The following is a 22345-nucleotide window of genomic DNA, read 5'->3' as shown; positions in this document are numbered from 1 at the left end:
ACTTTATAGGCGACTTTTCACTAATACGTATGCAGAAACATCCAGCATTGTGCTAACAGTACATTACTGGTGTTTTAACATTTGCTCTTTTTCATAAATAAAAGAGAAGAGTAAATCTAGAGTCTATATAGGAAGGAAGCAATGAAACTTCTGTAAAAACAGAATACATTAATGAATAGTGAAGTGCAACACTGCTTTTGCTTTTCTGATATTGGTTATTCTCCCGTGTCTTGCGTTGAGAGTGTTCAATTTTTAATTCCCACATTGCATTCAGCAGTGACTCACCATCATATCATGTGGTGATATGTTATGATACCATCACATGATATGTTAAGGCTAAGAACTGATGTACCTTGCAATATATATTTTAATAAATAAATAGGATAATTTTAGTAGAATTAAAAGTAATACTTACTTCAAGTTGTTTGAAACCATAAATAATGAGTGAGGAAGAAATGCCCACACTGGAAAGAGGTCCTGCCTGCCCATTATTATACACACTGTGTAATGTTGTATATACTGTATACTGTTATTAAGATATTTTTTGTCATTATTATTAATAATGAAAAGATCAGTCAAACCTCAAAATAAATAGGCCTTTTTGCCTATACTTCTAACAGCTTTTTTTTTTCCAAAGATTATTTAGGGCTTCTGTCAAGTTTAAAATTATATGCTAATAGTCCTCAATAGACAGATTTCAGATTTATTTTCCAGGTAGATAAGATAATGGCTTTTGGTCAGAAAGGCACTAAAGATTCCTCCTATAATCCTGTCAGCAGGCATTATGGTATGTCTTGCAATATATAATATTAAGTTTATTAAATTAAAGTAATATTAAGTACTTTTACTTACCACTCATGTAGTAGTCATATTTTTATATACAGAAGAGAATCCCTCAATACCTTTGTGATTCCACCGCATTGTTTAATCCTGGTCAAATTTTATGTTCAGAGCTGCAAAGGAAGAAGTTTTGTAGTGCTTATAGATCTTGTGTTTAGCTTTATTTTTGCAAAAGTATAAATATATTCAAATTTTGTTGCTGTGCAGAAGCTGAAGTAATGCTGGACTGAGTACTTAAGATTTTAATTCAAAATTAATTGTGAAATTTGGAGGAAATCTAAGCGCAGTTAAAACAGAAAATACTTGCATGTACTTGCTTCAAGAGACATTTGATTATACTAGCAATTCTAAGCCCGTCTCATCAATGTAATTTGCATTGTGACATAAGATAGAATTACTTTGATTACGTGAATTTGCTCATTTTTGCATACTCTTTAGTAGGGAAACTGTCTGATGAAATTTGCAATGCCTTTGTCAACAAGTCTACCTACACAAATCTCCAGTGAGATTTACCTAGATATATATATCGTTTTGATTTTTTTTTCTTTTTTCTACTTCTGGACAGATAGTTCTCCTTATATTTATCACTTGATATTACTCCTATATAGTGACATTGATAGTAAGAAAATGAAGCAATTACCTGGGGGGGGGAGGGGTGGAATTTCTATAACAAACAAGAAGCGCAAAATACAGTGTTGTAAATATCATCTATGTGGGTCTATTGTCTATTCATGAGTAATATTCCAATTGATGAGGTGATGGAAAATTTTCCTGTGTGACTCGTAACCGTCAAAGCTACACGCACTGATGTATATAACACAAGTAAATGTTTATGACATTTCATGTCACGTTGTAATTAAATGTTGCCTCTTGGCCCAGGGGAAGGTCTGCTATATTATGGTTCGTGTATTTTAGGTAGAACAGAATGAAAGCATGTTTTTCACAGTTTTGCATGGCTTTTGTATGGATTAAGATTTGTAGAATCTGGATTTTAAATGTTTCTCTTACTGACTAGAGAAGTCTGTTTTGAAGTGGAACATTTTGTCCAGCAGAGCAGTCCTGGAGCCCCACCTGCCAAAAGTAACCTGGAAGGTGTCCTCCATCATCTAATTCATTCAACTTCTAACGAGGGTGCTTAGGACACCAGACCAGGCTGGACCTTGCCTGGAATGACATCTCAGAAACAGGCTGTGAGGCCTCGGGGTTGTTGTCACCATTTGTTTGGTTCACAAATTCAGTGGTTCTACGTGCTAATGTGGACATGGCCATTACATCCCTCAGCGTTTCTGTTCCAAAGACTTATCCAGGTTCCTCTTGAACCCTTGTAATCTTCTGGGAGCCAAGCCATTTTTGGGGAAATGGTGTCACAGGTCTCCTTCTTGTGATATGACTTCCCCTTTCTTTTGTTTAACCTGGTTTCTGCCAGCTTGCTTTGATGATCGTGTACTCCGAGTACTGGGACAGGCAAGGAAGAGCTGATCTTTTCTCCTTTTTCCTCTCATGGTACTGTAGAAGGCTGGATTTCCTCCAGCACCTCCCTGTGTTTGTGGTGCTCAAGAACAGGATAAAATTAAATTCAGTGCTTTACAAACATAGTAATTTCCCTTGGCTAATGCTACAGTATGCTACTATGAATTCAACTAAGGCTGAACAAATTAAACTCTCATATCCGGGAACATAGAATAATGGACATAACAGTGACATGTATTGTAGTTATACAGCTTGGCTTCAGCCAGGCTTTTACTACCTGAGCAATTACGCCTTTTTTTTTTTAACAAGCAAACTGGAATAAAACAATCTAGCCAAAATTACAACAGAATGATATAAAGCTGTTTAGGAAACCATGTCAGGAGAGAAGCCAGTAAGAGTTTGCTGTTAAAATAGAAGGATGGCTACAGCAGCATTCCTCAGTGTCTGTCTTGGGCCTAGGACCAGACCGCATTTTCATTAATCATTTAAATGACGGAACAGAATGTGTTTGCCTATTAAATATGTAGAAGACACCATGCTGAGAGGGGCTGTGAGTTCTCTGGAGACAGGGTGAGAACTCAAAAAATGGAGATGTGATCTCAATAGGAGCAGGTGTGAGGTATACATTTAGGCAGGAATGATGAACTGCACAAATGTGGGATGGGGAATGTTGGCAGCTCCTTCCAGGCTCTACCTTTCCCTGCAGACCACTCTCAGTACTCCACATACTAGTGGTACACAGAGTACCCTCAGCCACTGTTGTTTTTCTTGCTTTAGAATTTGTCGGGGCTTAGGCTCTTAGAGGCTCAGTGTTCAGTTGGGTACTGGATTCTTTAATTGACTTTCCTTATGGGAACCTGAGAGTGACTGTTGGCCAGTGAGCTGGTAACCCAGTCATGCACGTGGGTTGAGCAGCCTTAATCCAGAGAATACATGCTGTGGTTTCCCTTTACATACATGGACAAGTTTCTTTCACACACTGTCACGTTTTCACCCATTGGTTGCTGCCATCTGTTGTGCTGCTATAGCAGAATGGTCTCTGTGGCTGTCCCCTAAGTAGGAGCAGGAGCTCTGGTTATTAGCAGTAAAGCGGAGTGTTAACGACATACTAGCAGATTATGTGCAGTGTTTGGCTAGATCTTTGAGCAACATCAGTTAGGTGCCACTTCTTCCACCAGAGATGATCTGGGGATGGTGAAGTTAGCATTAAGTGAAAATATTGCTGCAAATGTAAATTTTCCCCTGCTGAGTGGTGTCCATGGAAAGGTAGCATGCAAGGGGAAGCTTTTATCTACTTTGCTTTGGATTACTGCATCCGGACCAGAGAAACGATAGGACCTTGAATAGAGGATCTGATTATTTTTCTCTAAGATAAACATTAGAACTGAGAGGAAGTGAGAACAGATTTCAAACACACAAATTCAGTGAAGGGAATGGTGTTTTTTTCTCCCTTTTCACAGATTGAACTTAAAATGCTGTAAAGGAATGCTGAATTTTTGTCTTGTTTTTAACGATACGGCTGTCAAAGCAGCAGAGTAGATTGCCTGGAGAGAGCTGTAAGAGCAAGAGAGGCACTTCTCTGCTTACATCAGTGCAGGTACAGTAGGTTCAAGAAGGGCAGGCCACTGAGTGCTCAGCCAACCTTGGGATCCCCAGGTTGAGCTGTCTGGTGAGGATCTGCCCCATTCAGGATTTACTCTGAATGCGAATCTTCACTTGTAGCTGCAGTTGAATGTTTGAAACTTAGAATATAGTGTATTTAAATAAAGGCGTTTATGAAAGTAGAAAGCTGTAAGGCTCTTTCTATCCTGACAGGCTTTCTTCCCTGCCCTCACTACACTGTGCACTGTGCTCTGTGCACTCTGTTAAGTTTATTTGTTTTTGTTTGTTATGAAGCTTAGTGTATAATTTTTCCGTGCTCTCCATTCTTTTTTATTTATTTAGTATTATCAATACCACCCTAAGTTTAATAACTATAAATTTTTGGCACCTCATGCCTGTGGAAATTCAAAAACTGTGATCTAAAGCTACACTAAAACACTGTCAGAGGCCCAGAGCATCCCTAATTTCAGTTAATCAATAGGAAGTGCAATTTTCTGTTAATCTGAATTTCAGAGCAGATATTTAGAGCTTTATAGGGCAGTCTACCTGCTGAATGAATTCTGGTCTGTTTGCTATCAAAAACCTTAAGAAAAAATACAAATGAAAGAAAACTGCACAAAAGCTTTTAAGTGAGTTATAACCAAGTAAAATAATCTCTAGGAGATGACTCATTTATATTTAAAATATTGGAATTAGTTTAATTATTTTTATTTCTTATTTATATTTTAGGACAGTAAGTGAAAGAGCAATCAGTATTTGATGTATTAGTCTAAATAATTGTGGAGAGCACATTATCATGGAAGAAATAAATTACTGGAATGTGCATCATATTCCAAGTTTCATTTTCTACCTTTCGTTATCTGGTCTGATATGGCTATGTTGACTTTTCGTAGTTTGGCATGCACAGAATCACTGGTTTTGGTATAGATTGTCTCTTTTGAAGACTCTTTTTTTTATGTTACATACTAACTTGTTATTCTGCTTTGTTTAGTATAGACTGAGATACTTTGCTAAAAGTATAGTACAAAATACATAATATATATGATTTTTAGTTATGAGCAGATTTAAAGGCTGAATGTGAAGACTTCAAGACCTTATTCTTTAAACTGAGTACAAGCAACAATTATTTTGAGTAATTGTGAGTATGTGCTGCAACACAGATGTCCAGAGTTTCTTCCTTAATCTAACCTTTGACCTCAACAGGATGTTTTTTTAGGAAAAAGGATCATTTGTGTAAGAATTATTCCTGTCTGTTCAAATTGGAATGCTATGACCTAGGCTGATTAAAAAGTAAATTAATATTGATAAAAATATACAGATCTCCTGAACTCTGTGAAGAGTCAATGCTAACTGAGAACTAAAGTTGATAAATACATCGTATATTGAAAATTCTGTCTGGCTTTAAAGAAAATATTTTATTTTTTGGAAAAAAATAATATAAAAATAAAATATTTTCTGTGTGATCTTAAGGCTGCAAAAAGAAGTCTTGAAAGAGATGTAAAAACTTCTGAAGGGCATGGCACTTCTACTTATATGAATTAGGAAGGATAATTTCAGTGGGGTATTTGCTCTCTGAATGTTAAGCACTGCACTGTTAATGGATGTTAGAGATAGAAAAACATCTTCCAATCAGCATATTTTCTTCTTACATAAGTAAATCATCTTTCTTTGTTTTTTCCTACTAAATGGCAGTGAATATTTTGCTGATACGTAGTATTTGGTATACAGTACTGTTCTTGAAGATACTCATTGAGTAGACCTTTGAAAAATACTTCAAATTTCATCTCCACATTTGATGCAAATTTGAAAGTTGTTCAACTATAGAACTTATTGTACGAAGATAATAAAATTGTGTGCTACCTTTAGAAGGCATTGTATTAATCAGGCACAAATGTAGTCATCAAAAAATAAAATGTCTGCTGGTCACCATGATAATTATCTTAAAACATATTTGAAAACTCAGGAGTAAATCAATCAAAAGTTTCCTTTTACAGTATGATCTTTTCTTTGAAGTCATGTGATCTTCTCTATCATTTGAAGAATTGAAGATCGTTTTATTAATTTTTTTTATTTATTTACCGAACTAAATTATTATATCTCTGTTATTTATGTAACCTGTACTCGATTCAATTAATTTATGCATTAGCATTACCACTTATTATTGCAGTTTTAATTATTTTTGTTAGAACTCTTTAGAAAAGATCCTGTTTTCAGTGTCATATCTAGAAAGAAATTTGAATGTTTTGGATTTAAGCTGAAAGGTAAAAATCTTATTTCTTTACTACAGCAGAATACAGTACAATTCACAGTCCATCAACACCCATAAAAGATTCAGATTCAGATAGATTGCGTCGTAGTTCGGATGGGAAATCACGTGGACGTGGCAGAAGAAACAACAATCCTTCACCACCACCTGATTCTGACCTAGAGGTATATTGTCCTAGATGTTTTTGACGTGTCATAGCTTCTCTTTTTATAATTATTTTGCAGAGAGAAACATAATTTTCAAATCAAAAATAAAATGGCTTTTGAGCTCTTTTTTTTTCTTTTGTTTTTGTGTTTGTTCTTTTTTGTTGAAGATCTTCTTTAAACTTTTATTCTAAAGAACTTTCTTTGTGAAGAGCATCTAATTTCTCAGAAAAATAAAAGCATTCTTTTTCTCCTTTAAAAAAAAAAATAATTAAAAAAAAAAGAGAGAGAAAAGAAAAAAAGAACAATAAGTAAAAAGCTTTTCCCAAATTGAAGTAAGGTTTCTCTTTGGGCAGGAGCCACTTCTGGCACAACAGCAGTTTTTATTCTCTCTTGCTATGTTCACATTTTTCTCAGTGGCTTATGCTATATGTTGAGAGCACATCTCCAATAACTCATCACAGCTATAGGTGTCCATGCTGCATTTCTTTTCCTTTCTGAAAGCTTATCCCATTAGTTATCATGGGAAATTCAATCCTATCAGCATTTAAAATACTTATATTTGAACACTGTATTTTTCATTAACATCATTTTATTAATGGTCAGAGGGCAAATTTAAAAGACATTTTTTCTACCATCTGTAAGCAGAAGAATTATTTACTGACACCATACTTTCTTAAACAGGCAAAATCTAAAGTGACAATTTTAATTCTTCAGATACATAAATTCTATTAACATAGGCTGAGAGAATTGAACTGCTTGTCAACAATTCACTAGTTTTATTTGGTTTTAGACATTATTGGCAAGAGCAAATGTATGAAGACTTGCAGAAATATAGAGTTCAAATGCAGAATATTTAATTCTGAGAGGCTTCTCTTAATTTCTTTCAGGTTCTATCTTACATCTGGCTTTAAAATAATGTATTGTACAATCTCATTTTTTCTGTGTATTGGACTATGACTATCATTTCATTCTAATAGAATAATTTGATATAATAGCAATTGTAGTAAAAAGCTAACAGATTGTATTACCCTCTTCTGGAAAAACGTTAGTTCTGAAAAGAAATTGCAAGGAAGCTATGGTTCTAATATATAACCATTTCAATACAATTTTGTCATTTGTGCGCTTACTGATTCAAATTTAAACTTTCCATTGCAAGTATCGGCTTCACAGAGGAACACATTGATTTGATTCTCTTTTTACAGAGAGTATTCATTTGGGATTTGGATGAGACAATCATCATTTTCCATTCCTTGCTTACAGGGTCCTATGCTAACAGATATGGAAGGGTAAGTGTCAAGAAACTGATGGAAATTTTCATTAATATTTATTATTTTATGGTTGATATGTAAGAAAAACAAGGACATTGTTTTCCAGAGACCAAGCACTACTGATGTTTCAAGACATAAAAATTCAAGGAGTAAAGCTCTTTCATATGTCCGTTCTTTGCATTTGTGTCATTAAATAATTAAACACCACTGGGAGTAATATTTTGAACACTTGAGGTTTTTTTGTTGATATAGAGTGTGCGATACCTGTTGATACCATCAAAATCTGCAAATATTTAGCTCCTCTCAACTAGTGAAGAACTTCCAGGACTGAGCACTAAAATAACGTTTTAGTCCCAAGCAGTCAGCAGTGGTCTGTACTCTGTACTGAGAAGGCAAGAGTACGTTTCTGGATATATATATGGCTGTAATAATGTAAACTTTTTTACCTCACATTTTTTTAATCTCTGTTTTGATTGATGTTTTTGAAAGTCTGGTTACGAGTCAAATCTTTCAATTATGCACAGTCTATAAATCGTAACTGAACTTACGGTTATGCCTGCAGACTGTGGTTCCCCTAGGTAATTCTCAAAAGAGAAATGCTGTCTTAGGTGAATAAGAACAATTTACGATTTGAATGCCCTTGTGAGATCAAACTTTGTTTTTCAGAATTGTATTTGAAAGTTAACGGCTCAGCTTGTGCAAAAATCTGTGTTATGTCTTCTCATGCTCACCTCGAGTGAAATATAACTAGAATGTGAGGTTTTTTTTGTTAATCTTCAAAAATATTTCACATACAAAATAACCAGATAGTTCTGTCTGACTTCATGTAATCACATTGTCTTTTCATAAGCCTTATATTCATCACTAAAAAGTTTTATGATACAGCCAGTCGAGGGAAGGGTAAAGCTTCTGCTTCAGTTCAGATCATGCCTGGCTAAGGTTCTGCATTCTTCCTAATGGCTTTCTGCATTGTAAAAATCTAAAGCAACACTTCTGCATAACTTATCTGACATGTTCAGGTGTGTTGTGGTTTAACCCAGCTGAGCACCACACAGCCATTGGCTTACTCCCTCCCAGTGGTTATGAGGGAGAGAATTGGAAAAAGGTAAAATGGTTTGGTTGAGATGAAGACAGTCTTATAGGACAAAAAAGGAAGGAATGGTAATAATAAATAATAATAACATATGTATACACACGTACACACACACACAAAAAAAAGCGAGGCACAGTGCAGATGTTCACTACCTTTTGATGGACCCCCAAAGAGTTATCAGGCAGTGGCAGCTCCCTCAGCCAACCCCCTAGTTTTATTGTTCAGCATGACACAGTACGGTCGTGGGATCATGAGATATTTCATGGGATATGTATCATGGGATATGCCTTTGGCCAGTTTGAATCAGCTGTTCTGGTTTCACTGCCTACCAGCTCTTTGTGTACACACAGCCTCCTATCTGGCAGAGCTATGTGAGATGCTGAAAAGTCTTTGACTTCGTGTTGCTCAACAACTAAAAGATTGCTGTGTTATCACCACTGTTTTTCTCCTAAATCCAAAACACAGCATTATACCAGCTACTGTGAAAAACATTAACACTATCCCAGCCAAAAGTAGTTCAAAGTGGTGTGGGATATTTTCACGAGTGTTTTGTATAATAGCAACCTACTTGTTTGAAGACTGTACTTAGTTGTTTTCATCATGTGTACAAAAAGCAAGGATATTCAACAGCCTTGATTTCTTAAACGTTGTGATTTTATACTACAAAATCACTAAGTCAGTGACAGGACAACAAGCCCTAGTGTTCACAGGAAAAAAGTTCAACGTCAACAGAATACCACCACTTACTTTCGGGGACCAGAGTTCTGCTGGAAAAAGAACTGATTAGTTGTTGCTGAGAAGTACTTGGGTGAGCATATTTTTTTCTTTTTCTTGTTTCCTGTAGTGTTTTTTTTATAATTAGGGCCCGAACATAAACACCTTTTTTGTTGTCTGCTTGAGGCTGAGGAAAGTGGCTGGCATTCAGCTCCTCAGAGATACAGATATGTGTGCTGCAAGGAGGCAGCTGCCTCCCGATGGTGGTTCCATCATTGTTGACATTGTTTTCTTGATGTAGCTTTTGCTTGGCTGCCTCTGGTTGCATGGCATGTGGCAAAATACATAGATATCACTAAATGATGACCGATTCTGTGATTTGTCAATTGCTAAGCTAAATCACCTGCCAAACATTGGTCAGACTGAGTTTTTTTCATTATGCTTGTTGCTATAGTATAGCACACGCATACACGTATACAAAGAGATAAAGGGCATCATCTCTGATTAAAAAAAACCAACAATGCTTGATGTTAAGAGAGACGATAGCATTGGTGTTTATGCTAAGAATTAATGCATCATGCACTGTGCATAAATATTAGAATGTTTTGGTGAAGGGTTGCAGTGCGCACATCCACTAAGAGGCAGTTGTGCAGGTGTGCTATTATTGCTTTGTTTTCACAAAGTGTCATTCTTATCACAATTTTTCTTGGGTTATTAAGTGCCATAGAAGAAATTTAGAGGTATTTACAGCAGTGTGAGATGTGCAGTTTTTAAAGAGTGTTTGCTATTGATTTCTGGCTTTTAATATCACAATGCCAGGGGGATATTTTGTTGTTTACAACTGTTTTTTGAGCTATTTAACTTCACCCCTAATGTGTTTCTTCACTGTGGTTGGAACTATAAATGTTTTTTTTTTAAATTAAATCTAAGCTGCTCACATAATCATTAAAATACAAAAGCTGGAACTTCAAACGAACAAAAATGTCTTAATTAAATAGAGGATTTGGCAACTTGGCATTCAGCTCTTCTCATAATGCATGAGTGAGTTTCATGCTGAATGACTATGAATGATGAGCAGTCCTGTTGCTGAAGGGATAGGTTTTCTTTTCCTTATTCTCTTCCTCATAACTTCTTGTTTATGCCACCCTTTTCTGTATGTTCATACTTATTCATCTCTTTTTATCACCTGCTCTCCTTGTGCTGCTATTGTGCTCTACTTTCTTCATACTCTTGTTCTGCAACGTTGGAACAAAATAATATGCTTGTTTTGCAGTTTGTGCAATTATGGTAGACACTGTTACTTTTTTATTTAAGGATTTGAATGTTGTGGATTTCACAGAAATGTATGAAACTAGTGGAGGAAATGAGTTGTACATCGAGAGAGGAAGGATGGGGAAAGGGGGAAAGGAAAAAAATACTTTTCCATTTGCTTTTGAAAAAGATGTGTTGATCAAATATCAGGTTATCAGTTACTTTGATTGACATTGACCTACAAACACTTAGTTTTGAGCCAGATGACAACTGCTGAAGTTTTGGAGTTCAGAAAGAATTTGGGACCCTTTTTAGTGTCTAGAAGCAGGTGGAAATACATCTTTGTACTTGCAGTAGTCTACTGTGGTCTTTACTTCCATTTTCCATGAAAGAATATATATTCAGATGCTTAGAAACATTTTTTCCTTTAAAATTTAAGTTATTTTAATATGGTTTATTATGTTTCAGAGGTAGAGAAAAGCAAAGCCTGGTTTCACTTAACCCTTCATTTGTGACCTGTAGGCTTAAGTGGAAAATAAGCCTTGTACCTAAAGTGAACTTTCCTGTTTTTCAGCTTCTTGTTTCTCCACAAAACAAAGAAATCAAGTGGGTAGAATTTAGAAATGACATACAGACAATGTTTTGGCTCCAATACCAGTATTCAAAAACAAGAAGCCTGCTTAAGCAGCTTGACGTTGGTATTTCTTTTCTTTAGCTAAACTGTGTGTCTCCCCCAGAGATTTGTACCTGATTTTGACCATACCTGAAAAGACACTCAGACTGAACCTGCAAATCCTGATAAATAAGAACAGATTGTTAGCTTTCCTGCTCATTGTGTGTCACCTCACAATAATTAGTTTACAATTAGTGGCTTAAGATTGCAAAAGAAGGCTTGGTATGAGATTTTTTTTAAAACCTTATTCTAGCCTTGTCTTTTTAAAAAGTTTTCAGCCATCACTTTAATGACTGGCATCAGCATTTAATCTACTGCAGATCCTTAAACCAGAGCTTTTGTGCTTTTTGCTAGAACTGCTGCAAGATTGTAACTACGCAGACATTTAAAACCCTAATGTAGATAAGGCTTTTGCATCTATTAAAATATGTGGCTACCCAGAGCTGCAGCTTAACTCAGTTTCTGTGCGATGTGGGACTTTCTATAGAACAAGATTTTGTTTAATCAAGGAATTAGGGTTACTTGGAAAAGAGACCTATTTTGTTTCTTCTCTTCTTTTTTATGGTATTTAATCCGACATTTTCAGTATGTGCCAATGATTTTCTTATGTTTTTCTCCTAATTAAATTAACCTAGTAAATGACATTCTTTTAATATTACTTCGAAGAAATCCACATTCTCTTTTGTCTACCATTTTAAAACACCTTTGAGTTAAATGGCATGCAGATATTTTTACCAAAAGCCATTCTTTTCAGATTCAAATGTGTAAGGAGAAACTAGTATAAATAATTAAGTAACAAATTATAACCGAAAGACTTTATTCACAGCCATTTCCTTAAAATTAACTGTATGCTGTGTCTGCTGCTGTATCATCCAGCTTTTCAAAATTGTGCCCTTTCTTATGAATGGAAGCTCCACATGGGTTTAATTGTAAAATGTTATATTATCACTTGATAATTAAGATGTAGCTAGCAATCTTCATTTGCATGTTAGACCCTTAGTCCTGCGTTTAACTTCTTCTGTTAACTAGAGAAAAGCATTCTGTGGCATGACTTCTGGTAGTGCTCAGGAAGAACAGAAATACTTGCTTGGTTTAAAAAGGGGATGAGGAGCTGTGAAGAAAGGCGGTGTTGTAGCTAGACTCAAAGATAGGCAGGAATGTGAGGTAGATGTAGCCTCAGGCCTATCTAGGGAGGGAATGTCACCTGCCTTCCACCTTTCCTGCTCCAGAAATAAAATAAGGGAAGACTTGTAGGGCAATAGTAAAATAAAAAGGCAGAATAATTTTGCTTATTTTTTCAAGTAGTTCCATTTTTAATTAGGAAACCAAATACTCTCTCTTTTTTTTTTTTTTTTTAAATAGAAGACTAATTTTAAGGACGATGTCATTATAATGATGAAAATGGCATAATGCATTTTTTGGTGTTCCATTTATGAGGGTTAGATGCTAGATGCTTTTTGATGCTAGAAAACTTATTTACTCTTAGCCGATGGAAATTCAGAAATAAATGTTTTGTGTATTCCATATAGCTTAGTTGCTAAATGCTTCTTTCCAAAAACTCACTTCTTTCTGCTGGTTAGTTTTAGTTGTTTTGGTTTTTCCAGAAAGTAGGCAGGCTGCTAGATTGCCATTCTTTTCCAACTGTTTGTTACTGACACATTTTACCTTTTGACCAGCAGTTACAGAAAAATGTTTGAAAGTTCAGAGATCACGTTGAAACATCTATTAATTTGATTGAGAGGTGAAAAAAGAAAGTAGGGACCACATCTTTTGGTATTAACTCTGAATTGTCATCAGTTTTAGAACATTAACTTATTTTAAGTAAAGTTTGTGCTGTCACTTCTGCAGTTTGATTTAAAATAAATTCCTAACAAACTAATATTGATAATAACAAAATAAATAAAAGAAAAGAAGGTGTCGTGAGATAATACATGTTCTTTCAAACTTGTGCTTCTGTGTGGTTGGATATACTTGGCACTATAAATGAGAAGTTGTGTATCAAGTACATGTACTAGACTTCTCAATTTTTTCAGATTGAAAATACATAAAACATACCCCAAAAAAATCAAAACAAGACAAACATCTGTAATGCATTTGATAACCACAGTGCTGAACATGCTTTTTGAGTTTATTAGCTCAGTAAGAAATAAGTTGTTATGGTAATTTCAGTAGAGAAGTTAAAGTGTGTTATGTATTAATAACAAACAATAGATTTGTTCACTCAGTATGGGTGGGCCCAACAGAGATCATAGTCAAAGTGTGCTTTTGTGGACAGTCGAGGAATGGTTTTAAGTAAAACTGCCATTTGTAAATAAAAAATTAATGGTGATCTGCCTCAATGTCACTAGGTATTCCAAGGAGCAAATCCTATCATTTGTGACCGGTGTCTGTTTATTTTCAATAACGATAAGATTATCTTGTCCTCAGCTATTGTAAAATTTGTAAGCAGTTGCAGAGTCTGTAGAAGTGTAGGGAAAAATGCATGTGCTACTGGTGGAATCCAGCAGAAGTCCATGTATGGGTGTGCAAGGGTGACATAAGTGTGTGTGGACACAGGTGTGGCCACAGAAGTCTTACTGCAGAATCATGGTATTAGTCACATTAAAGACATATTTTGGGGATTACTTTAATCCTGGCTACAGGATTAAATAGTAGCTGAAATGAAATCAAACATATGGATATTACATTCCATGCATCAGATAATCGGTCTTGAGAAACAGTTCTGGTCATTTGTATTCTACTATGTAGAATGTAGCATGTACCATGTTACGCATGGTATTGACAGTACACTCTTAATTTCTTCTTTAAGGATCCACCCACCTCAGTGTCTCTTGGACTTCGAATGGAAGAGATGATTTTCAATTTGGCAGACACGCATCTATTCTTTAATGATTTAGAAGTAAGTGTTCATTATTTTAAAACACAGAGGTTTGTTAACATTTGTCTATTTTTACTTGTTATTAAATGGCTTGGTAATTATTTTTCGCTTCAGAGGTTTAATATGGAAACATTCAGAAAAATCTGCGTAGTTTAGTCATTGAAATTTACAAAGATATCTACACTAAATGTGCTGACATTCAAAGGTTGCAGTAGAAGTTCTAGGAGCTTTTTTTTCCCTCACAGGTCTTTATATTTATGGCCACAGTCGACAAGTTCTAGAAGTGGATGCACAGAAAGCATCTATAAATACTAGAACGCAATAGGCTATGGAGATCATTAAATATTAAACTTCAGCTTCTATAAACAGTTAATGGCTGGGTAAAGATTTCTCACTTATATCTTACTGTGGGAAAGGATTACCTTAAACCCAAGGGAAATCATTAATGTTGTATATGTTGTCCATCTCAGTGGCCTATCGCTATGGGTCTTCAGTCCTTCCCAGTGGCAGGTCCGTTTGTTATGTGCTAGGGTTTCTCTGCCATGCATGCCCCTCCCTTGCAGTGTGCTGTGAGGAGTTGGTGTCAACATGCCAAGGGCTTTTTAAGCCTGTATAGAGTCTGGTTTGGCAATTCTTGTGAAATTGCTCTGAAACTATCCAAACTGGTGAAAGAGACTGTCACCATAGTGCCTTACTGTTTTGTCTTAAAAGGGAAAAAGCCATTTCTGATCATATTTTAATAACAAGAAAACATGAAAACAGTCAGATTTCTTTCCCATCATAATGAAGACAGCTGTTTATTTAAAATCCAACTGTTAAGCAAGCTTGTGGTGGGGCTGCCAACACACATTAATCATCAGGTTGTTGTTTTGCTAGATTTTAGAATAGTGTGTTATTCCAGACAAGCAAAAGAATCTAAAAGATTCAAATGCAACATTTGCTGATCAAAGTTAATTGGCAGCAATTGGCCTTTAAATATTTCCTTATGTTTCCCTTTTCAAAATCAAGGAAAATACACCTTATTTAATAGATGAGCCAAAATCATTTGAAAAATGCCAGTGTGTGATAGACCTCAAATGTGGTTTGTCCAACATCTGTCCTATATTTTGATTTCTTTTCATCTAAAAAGAAACCACTCATGGATGATTTGGCATCTTTCAATGTAATGAAATTATTTAAATGTGTTTTATTCCTTCTCCCATTCCTTAGTGGAGTATTTATTTTTATACTTTTGATAAAATAGATGATTTCTTTACATTTTCAAGTATTGATTTCTTTCATTGAGGTAGCTTTATGTAAAGATGATACTGTTTGGGATACAAAAAATGTAATTAGTGAGTTACATGCATAGGATTAATTTTTCAGATTTGTTGAAAAGTATAGCAATGCTAGTTATTTTCCAAATCTGTTTCTGATTTCTAGATATATTTCAATTTATCCAGAGCAGAAAAATGAAGTATTACTATATCTTAGCAGCATTTTTAATAAAGTTCAGTGTGTTTTCATTTGCTGTACATAGCCAAATGCTTAATAGTCTCAGCTTGTTATGTGTCAGTGACTTTAATGGAAGTTAACCAACTAAATATTAGGGATAGCAGATTATCTTCTGATAGTTGGCAACTTACACTCTTGACAGTACAATACAGTAGTTTATTGACTGAAGAACTTTGAAATGTGGAAAAAACAGTTGATTCAGATAACTCACGGAAGCAAGAAGCTTAGAGGATGAACTTTGTTCTTTGGACTTTCCCTGTAGCAAAGTGGTTTCTCTTAAAGTTCCATACGTGAATGTTGTCCGTGAATGGGGCCTTTCCTCTTGGACCTTCAGTTTGTCATTGAATGTCACCATTATTAGCGGGGTATCTGTGGCTCCCAAGGTCTTTGGCCATAGGTTTGGTGGTCTGGAAGTTCAGGCTCCCAGTACTTCGATTGTATTCCATCAAAACTGTTTTGGCTTGGCTCTGCCCAGACTTAATGCATCTGTTCTTGCTGTCAAAGGAATGAGTTTGGAATGTCTCTTGTTCTCCTTGCTCAGGGCTAAGGCTTCTAGTTCATGTATGTGAGAGACTGGGCTCTGACTGAGAGGTCTGTAGGCAGCTATGCCAGTGAGCCACAGAAACTGGAGCATTCTTGGCTGAAAAGAGTATGAAGAGAGGCAAACCGGGATCTGGAACATGCCTGACCCACAGCACAGAAACATCTTTGGGTCCAGACATAATCCAAAGCTGGAACTTGAAAGCTCATGCTTTCCTCACCCAGGCTCAGAGAGAACTGTTCCTGACATACAGAAAGGCTGGATTTTCAGGCAGGCAATCATCTATCATAACTTTGGCCTATGCTGCACATTTTTCCAGATACCACAAGTTCATCCAGTGCTTTCCAGAAAGCTCTAATCAGAACACTTCTCTTGTCATCCAAGTTGAGGGGAATGTACTTCTTATTGAAAACTGGGGCAGGCATGATTTACATTTTAAATGCAAAGGACATAGTTGTAGTCGTGATTTCCAAAGGATCACTTGATTTGTATTACCTAGCTGACTTTTCAAATCTAAGCCTAGAGATTTCCATGATTTTATTAGGTGAAGCTCTAAATGTCAGCAGTTTTTTTGTTTGTATAAAGTGAATCAATGCCAATGTGTACTAGTGGCATTGAAAACTTCAGTGTACCCGCTGCAATTCAGTATGGGATTCAGAGAGGTAAATGAACCAGCTAGTTTCCTATATGTTGGTCTTTAGGTAATAACAACAGTACTAATAATGCCATTTGTTATTGGTATTTTTTGAAATTCAGTGAAAAAGTTCTTTGTGATTTCACTGTCTAGCTCTAAAGTCAATTTTCTGCTTATTAGTGTGTGAGTTGTACTTGGATTCACAATTAGTGATTGCTCTCTTTGTTCTTAGATTATTTCTTCAGAAAAAGGCATGGCTCATTTGCTTCACTATATGCAAATATTTTTTTTGTAATTGTTTCCAAATTGATACAGATAATTTGAAATCTTGAAGGAACATTTATAAAATCTAAAATTAAAGATATACGACAAGTATTTTAGCACATTGAAAATAAAATATTGTTACTAATGTATAATTTGATCTAAGGACCATCAAAAGCAATGATTTACTGAATTAATAGTAATTTTGCAGTGGCATTATAGAACTGTACAAGGCCAAACATTAGTAAAATAAGTGCAGTATTTTCCAAAATTTATATTTTGAAGGCTGCATTTAGGCTCCATAATAAAAGTTCAGGTTTTCAGTATTGAAAATCATTATTTAAGCATGTAATATTCTATTCAATAGTAGAATTTTAATTGTGCACAGGAGGGAAAAAATACATTGATGTAGAGCTCTCAAGAGAACCAAAATTATCTCATCAGGAAAGAATGTCTGATTTTACATGCTGATTATGTTGTGATAGGGATAATAAGGTATAATATTTTAATGGCATGTGTGGAGCAATTACGCATATTAGGTATTTTAGAATGTATGCTCAAGTGTTTTAGGGAAATTAAGAAGCTGATGATAGGACTGAAATGTGACATCTACCTGTCACATCTTTAAAGATTGTATACATTTCTGTATGTATGCTGATCCTCTTAAAAGATTAGTTTTTTCATTTCTTTGGCATATTAGGTGCAAATTATAACCAGGTATGCTGAAAAATTGGTGGTTGTGACTGATTATGAAAGTCCTATTTAAAAAAAAAAAAGTTAATTCAGTGTTTTGCAAACTTTATTCTAAGGTGATTCTATCTCATTAGATCTGTAGCTTTAGAGAGTTATAATTCTATTTATTGAATCTGGAAATGTCAATTTATTCATTCTACAAGCACTTGAAGCCTTTTTTTTTAATCTTATCTAATGCTTCCTATAAATAAGATAATTTTTTAAAGTGTTGCATTTTATTAAAATAAAGTTCAATTATTTGGAGATTTTTGTCAGGATTATTTGACTATTTTAGGCTTTTTATTACTGTTTGTTCATTTTGTGGATGAACTCAAAATAAGGTTTTATAAGTTATGAAACTATTAAAAAAAATATTTCAATGCCCTAAGAAATGAATTCCTGTATAAGGGCACAGTAATGATGGTTAGCATCCATTTTCTTCCATCAGTGAAGGGCACGTCCTGCACACTCATTGCCTCACAACTCACTTTTGTTTGTGAAGGCTCTGTATGCAAAGTGATGATATACGTATAGCTGCCATTTATGATGAGTGGCAGTATGATATGAGATTCTAAGCAATTTTAGTTGACGTATTTCTCTTACTAATAAAATAAAAGAGAATGCTGTCAGGCAATACTGTTGTTCAGTTATGATTATTTCTTTCTTTTTTTTTTTTTTAATATATATTTCCTACTATGACAATAAAAAGAAAGAATAAATAAGGACCTTGGGATAGGTGAAAGCTTGTCACTGCAATGGGGATGTATTTTAACTTCTTGTTTCCTGGATATCCATTATTGTCTTCCTAACAGATATTGAGAGCATAGTCCTTTCTGTGTGACAAAAAGAGCAGTGTAATCTTTTTATGGTTACAATACAAATCTGTCACTACTTCAGATTAGGGAAAGTTTAAGTCATATTACTGTGCACTGACCCTCCAGAAAGTTGCCCATGTTGGTTTTGCATGCAGTTTCCATGATGCGCTCAGAGCCAAGGCTGTTGGATCTGCAGTGCTGCCTTCCCACACCTGTGCCAGGCAGCCCCCAGCTCCTCTCTGGCCTTTTTTCTGCTGCAGTCGCACGGTTTAGGAAGTCCCCCAGGCTCTCCTACCTCATCAGTCCCTGTTAGGCATTAATAAAGTTCAGTTGATACAGGAACATTTTACAAATCCTACATTTTACATAGGAGGTAGCGTAGCCAGCTCTCCTGAAACACTGAGACTTTTAATTGCATAGATGCTTTTCACAGTTTGAAGCAAAAAATAACTATACACATTCTGTGGTGACACTAAACCCTGAAGAATTGCTGAAGAGAGAGCTCAAGCCTAAGAAAGAGAACAGGTAAAATCTCTCACAGCAAACATAAAGTGCGATCCCAGAACAAAACTTCTCCAAAATCAGTCCTTCTTTGGCCTTTGCCTTCAATTCTTACAGGTGAAACAAGGCTGCCTCCCTGCTGTTGGAAACATATGCACCATATAAATTACTTCTGAGCATCAAGGAGACCTTTTCTTCGTGACAGGAATGTATATTCTTCTTTTCTTCAGTCTGAGAATTTTCTCCTTTGTAGGTCTTTCAGTAACACCACGGGAGACTAAGTGACTTTGCTCCCAGGTCCTTCAGTGACCATGCATACAGATATGTCCCCAGCGTACCATGCGGTGCCCTGCAGGAATGCCTTTGAAGCAATAATGCCATATGTTCTGGTTCTTTAATCTGAAGGAGAAAGGGAAACTACTTCCCCTCAGACCTGAGACTTTAATATACCACAAATCCAGGCTGGTAACTTACCACAGTAGCATTCTGAAGCATAATTTGGAATTGTAGGCATTATGATAATACACATTATTGAATAATAGCATTCATCAGACTTATTGTGTGCAGGTTACTGCACATCTGAAAGAACCATGACCACTGGAGGGTAAAACACTGTTTTTTCTCAAGGCATTTTTAGCACATCTGTTCCTAGAGTCAAGTAATCTAAGGAAGAGAACTGCTTGGATGCAAGCCAGCCTTCGAGTGCAGGCTTTTAGTGAGCTCCAGAGCAAGCTGAGAAGACAGGTTGCCCGTGATTAGCAGTTGAAAGTTACAAAATCCACAGAGTCACAAAATTATAGGGGCTGGAATGGACCTCTAGAGACAATTGAATCCAACCCCCCTGCAATGCAGTCCCTCTACAGCAGGCTGCACAGGTAAGCGTCCAAGAGAGTCTTGAGTATCTCCAGAGGAGACTACACAACCTCCCTGCACAGCCTGTTCCAGTGCTCCATCACCCTTATTGTGAAGAAGTTCCTTTGCATGTTGGTGCAGAACTTCCTATGCTCCAGTTTATGGCCATTTCCCCTTGTCCCATCCCCACAGATTACTGAAAAGAGGTTGGCCATGTTCCTTTGACTCCCACTCTTAAGGTATTTATAAACATTAATAAGATCACCTCTCAGTCTTCTTTCCTCAAGATTGAACAAACCCAGGTCACTCAGCCTTTCCCATAAGAGGGGTGCTCCAGGCCCTTTATCATCTTTGTGGCTCTCCGCTGCACTCTTTTCATGAGAGTCCAGCGGAGTCCATCATTTAATCTCTCATACCTTGTGGCCAAGTCACATAGCCAGCTTCGGACAAGTGTGTCAGATCTGATGTTGCCTAGGTTGAAACATGATGAAATTAGGCAGAGGTACACAGTGATGGGAGTTGGCAGAACCAGGCAGAGTGGAGAAGTGGAGAAGGAGGATTGGCAAGGCATGGTCACCATGGGAAAAACTTGCTCAGCTCCTCTGCATAAAAGAAATCAGATCAAAATTGTTTTGTGGTTGAGGCCATGCTTTACACCCTCTATGTTTAGAAGATAAGCTTTTGCTGACATTATTAAAAAGCAGCTTTTGGTTGTTCTTATTTTGCATACATTTTTGTGTAGCGGCATGATGTTTGTTTTTGTGGTTGTCACTACTTTGCACACGTGAATCCCTTTGTCTATAGATAAGGAGGATGATAAGGATGGTATCTACAGATACAAGGGTGATTATTCCATCAGAAAGAACTCAGGAGGGAAAGGACACAGGAAAAGGGCACAGCTGAGTCTGGTGGTTGCAGTATTTGCTGCGTATTGTATTGTTGCATTGTATCAGTTGTTGACTCTCTGATAATCCTTCTGCTTGGTCTCTTTAATGTCTTACTAGAAACACTCCAGCAAAAACATACTCTCTGCTGATATGGTGAGAAAATGAATGTATTCAAACAATGCAAAAAAAAAAAAAAAAAGGAGGGGGGATAACAGTTTTCCAAGAAAACTTTTCTAGTGGATTTGGTTTGCGTTGTTTTTGTTTTTGTTTTTGTTTTTAATTATTTATTTGTTATTTTGGTAAATTGCAGTTGTTCAAGTTCAAGCTATCACACATTTCAAATAAAGTTCATTTCTTTAAGCAAGAGGGACAAAAATGTGTTTAGAGAAGAAGTCATTCTTCACCAATGACTGCAGTGTTTTAGTGTCTCTGTTTGTGGACTGATAATCAGAATGAAATCCATGTACTCTACCATCTTGTAGCACAGCTTCTGTTTGTGATGTTTAGATACTGCTGCAATACAAATGAGCTAAACATCAGTTAGACATGCATGGGGATGAAATGCATTGATATGCAAATTGCCCAGTATAGCATATTTTGGTGGAGTATGTGCTGATTAGATTTGTGAGTGGCAACAAACTAATTCTTGGTGGTATTAAGTAATTATTACCAGATAACAAAATGTTTTGCCCAAATTGCATATTCAGATGTCTTCCTTCAAGTAAAAGAATGAAATTTCTTGTGCCCTTTCCAGGAAACAAAATATCTAATTTTGACGTGTTTTTGGTGGCTACAGTAGTGCCTGCTGATGATAGCTGGGTTCTGAGGAAACAGTTGCAAGCACTTGCCAGTCCAGGAGATTCTGTACTGAAGGGCAGCAGTAAGGTATCTGGAAGTCAATGTGATTATCAGTGTTAAAGCAGTGTGTAGGCAGGGTCTGTTACTGGAATCACAGACCAGCCCTGGGTTTGGCAGCTTTCATTGCAAGAAAAGCATTAGAAACATCAGTTTCTGTCCTCTGGACCACAACATACAATTTCTTATTTAATAAATGATGTCATAGTGCTTTAAAAATTCTCCTATAATAAATAATGAAACAAATTGCTCTAAAAAAGCCTAAGACTCAAAGGCAATGAAGAGATAGTGCAGTCAACAACTTTACTTTTGTAGATAATCCATTATCAGATTTCAAAACACTGACTTGCTACATTGTTGACCCATATAAACTCTTGCCCTTAGTGAATTCTTCCTTTTGAAAGATTGCAGCTTCCCTGCTACTTGCTACAGAGCTTTTTCTGCAGTGCAAACCTTGCCCTAAGCACAAACATGATACGCTGTGTGATGGTTCAGCATGTTGGTTCCAAAACCAGGTAATAGTTCTTCAGGGATTCATCCAGAAGGCCTTTTAGTGCTAGAAGTGTCATTTC

General features: G+C 36.1%; 1 protein-coding gene across 4 annotated transcripts in view; it reads left to right on the top strand.

Annotated features, from left to right (window-relative positions):
• EYA1 (EYA transcriptional coactivator and phosphatase 1) overlaps window positions 1–22345 on the top strand; it is an 88454-nt gene that overhangs the window by 38718 nt on the left and 27391 nt on the right. For all 4 annotated transcript variants that reach the window (XM_042869989.1, XM_042869986.1, XM_042869987.1 and 1 more), the window contains exons 11-13: window positions 6200–6342; window positions 7527–7610; window positions 14133–14222. In XM_042869989.1, the coding sequence (XP_042725923.1) occupies window positions 6200–6342; window positions 7527–7610; window positions 14133–14222 (317 nt within the window). The remainder of the gene's footprint in view (window positions 1–6199; window positions 6343–7526; window positions 7611–14132; window positions 14223–22345) is intronic.

The sequence above is a fragment of the Lagopus leucura genome, unplaced genomic scaffold (genome assembly GCF_019238085.1).
Source record: "Lagopus leucura isolate 7727_CA_CO unplaced genomic scaffold, USGS_WTPT01 Super-Scaffold_100002, whole genome shotgun sequence".
Lineage (NCBI taxonomy): Eukaryota > Metazoa > Chordata > Aves > Galliformes > Phasianidae > Lagopus > Lagopus leucura.
This window is presented reverse-complemented; position numbering and strand designations above follow the sequence as displayed.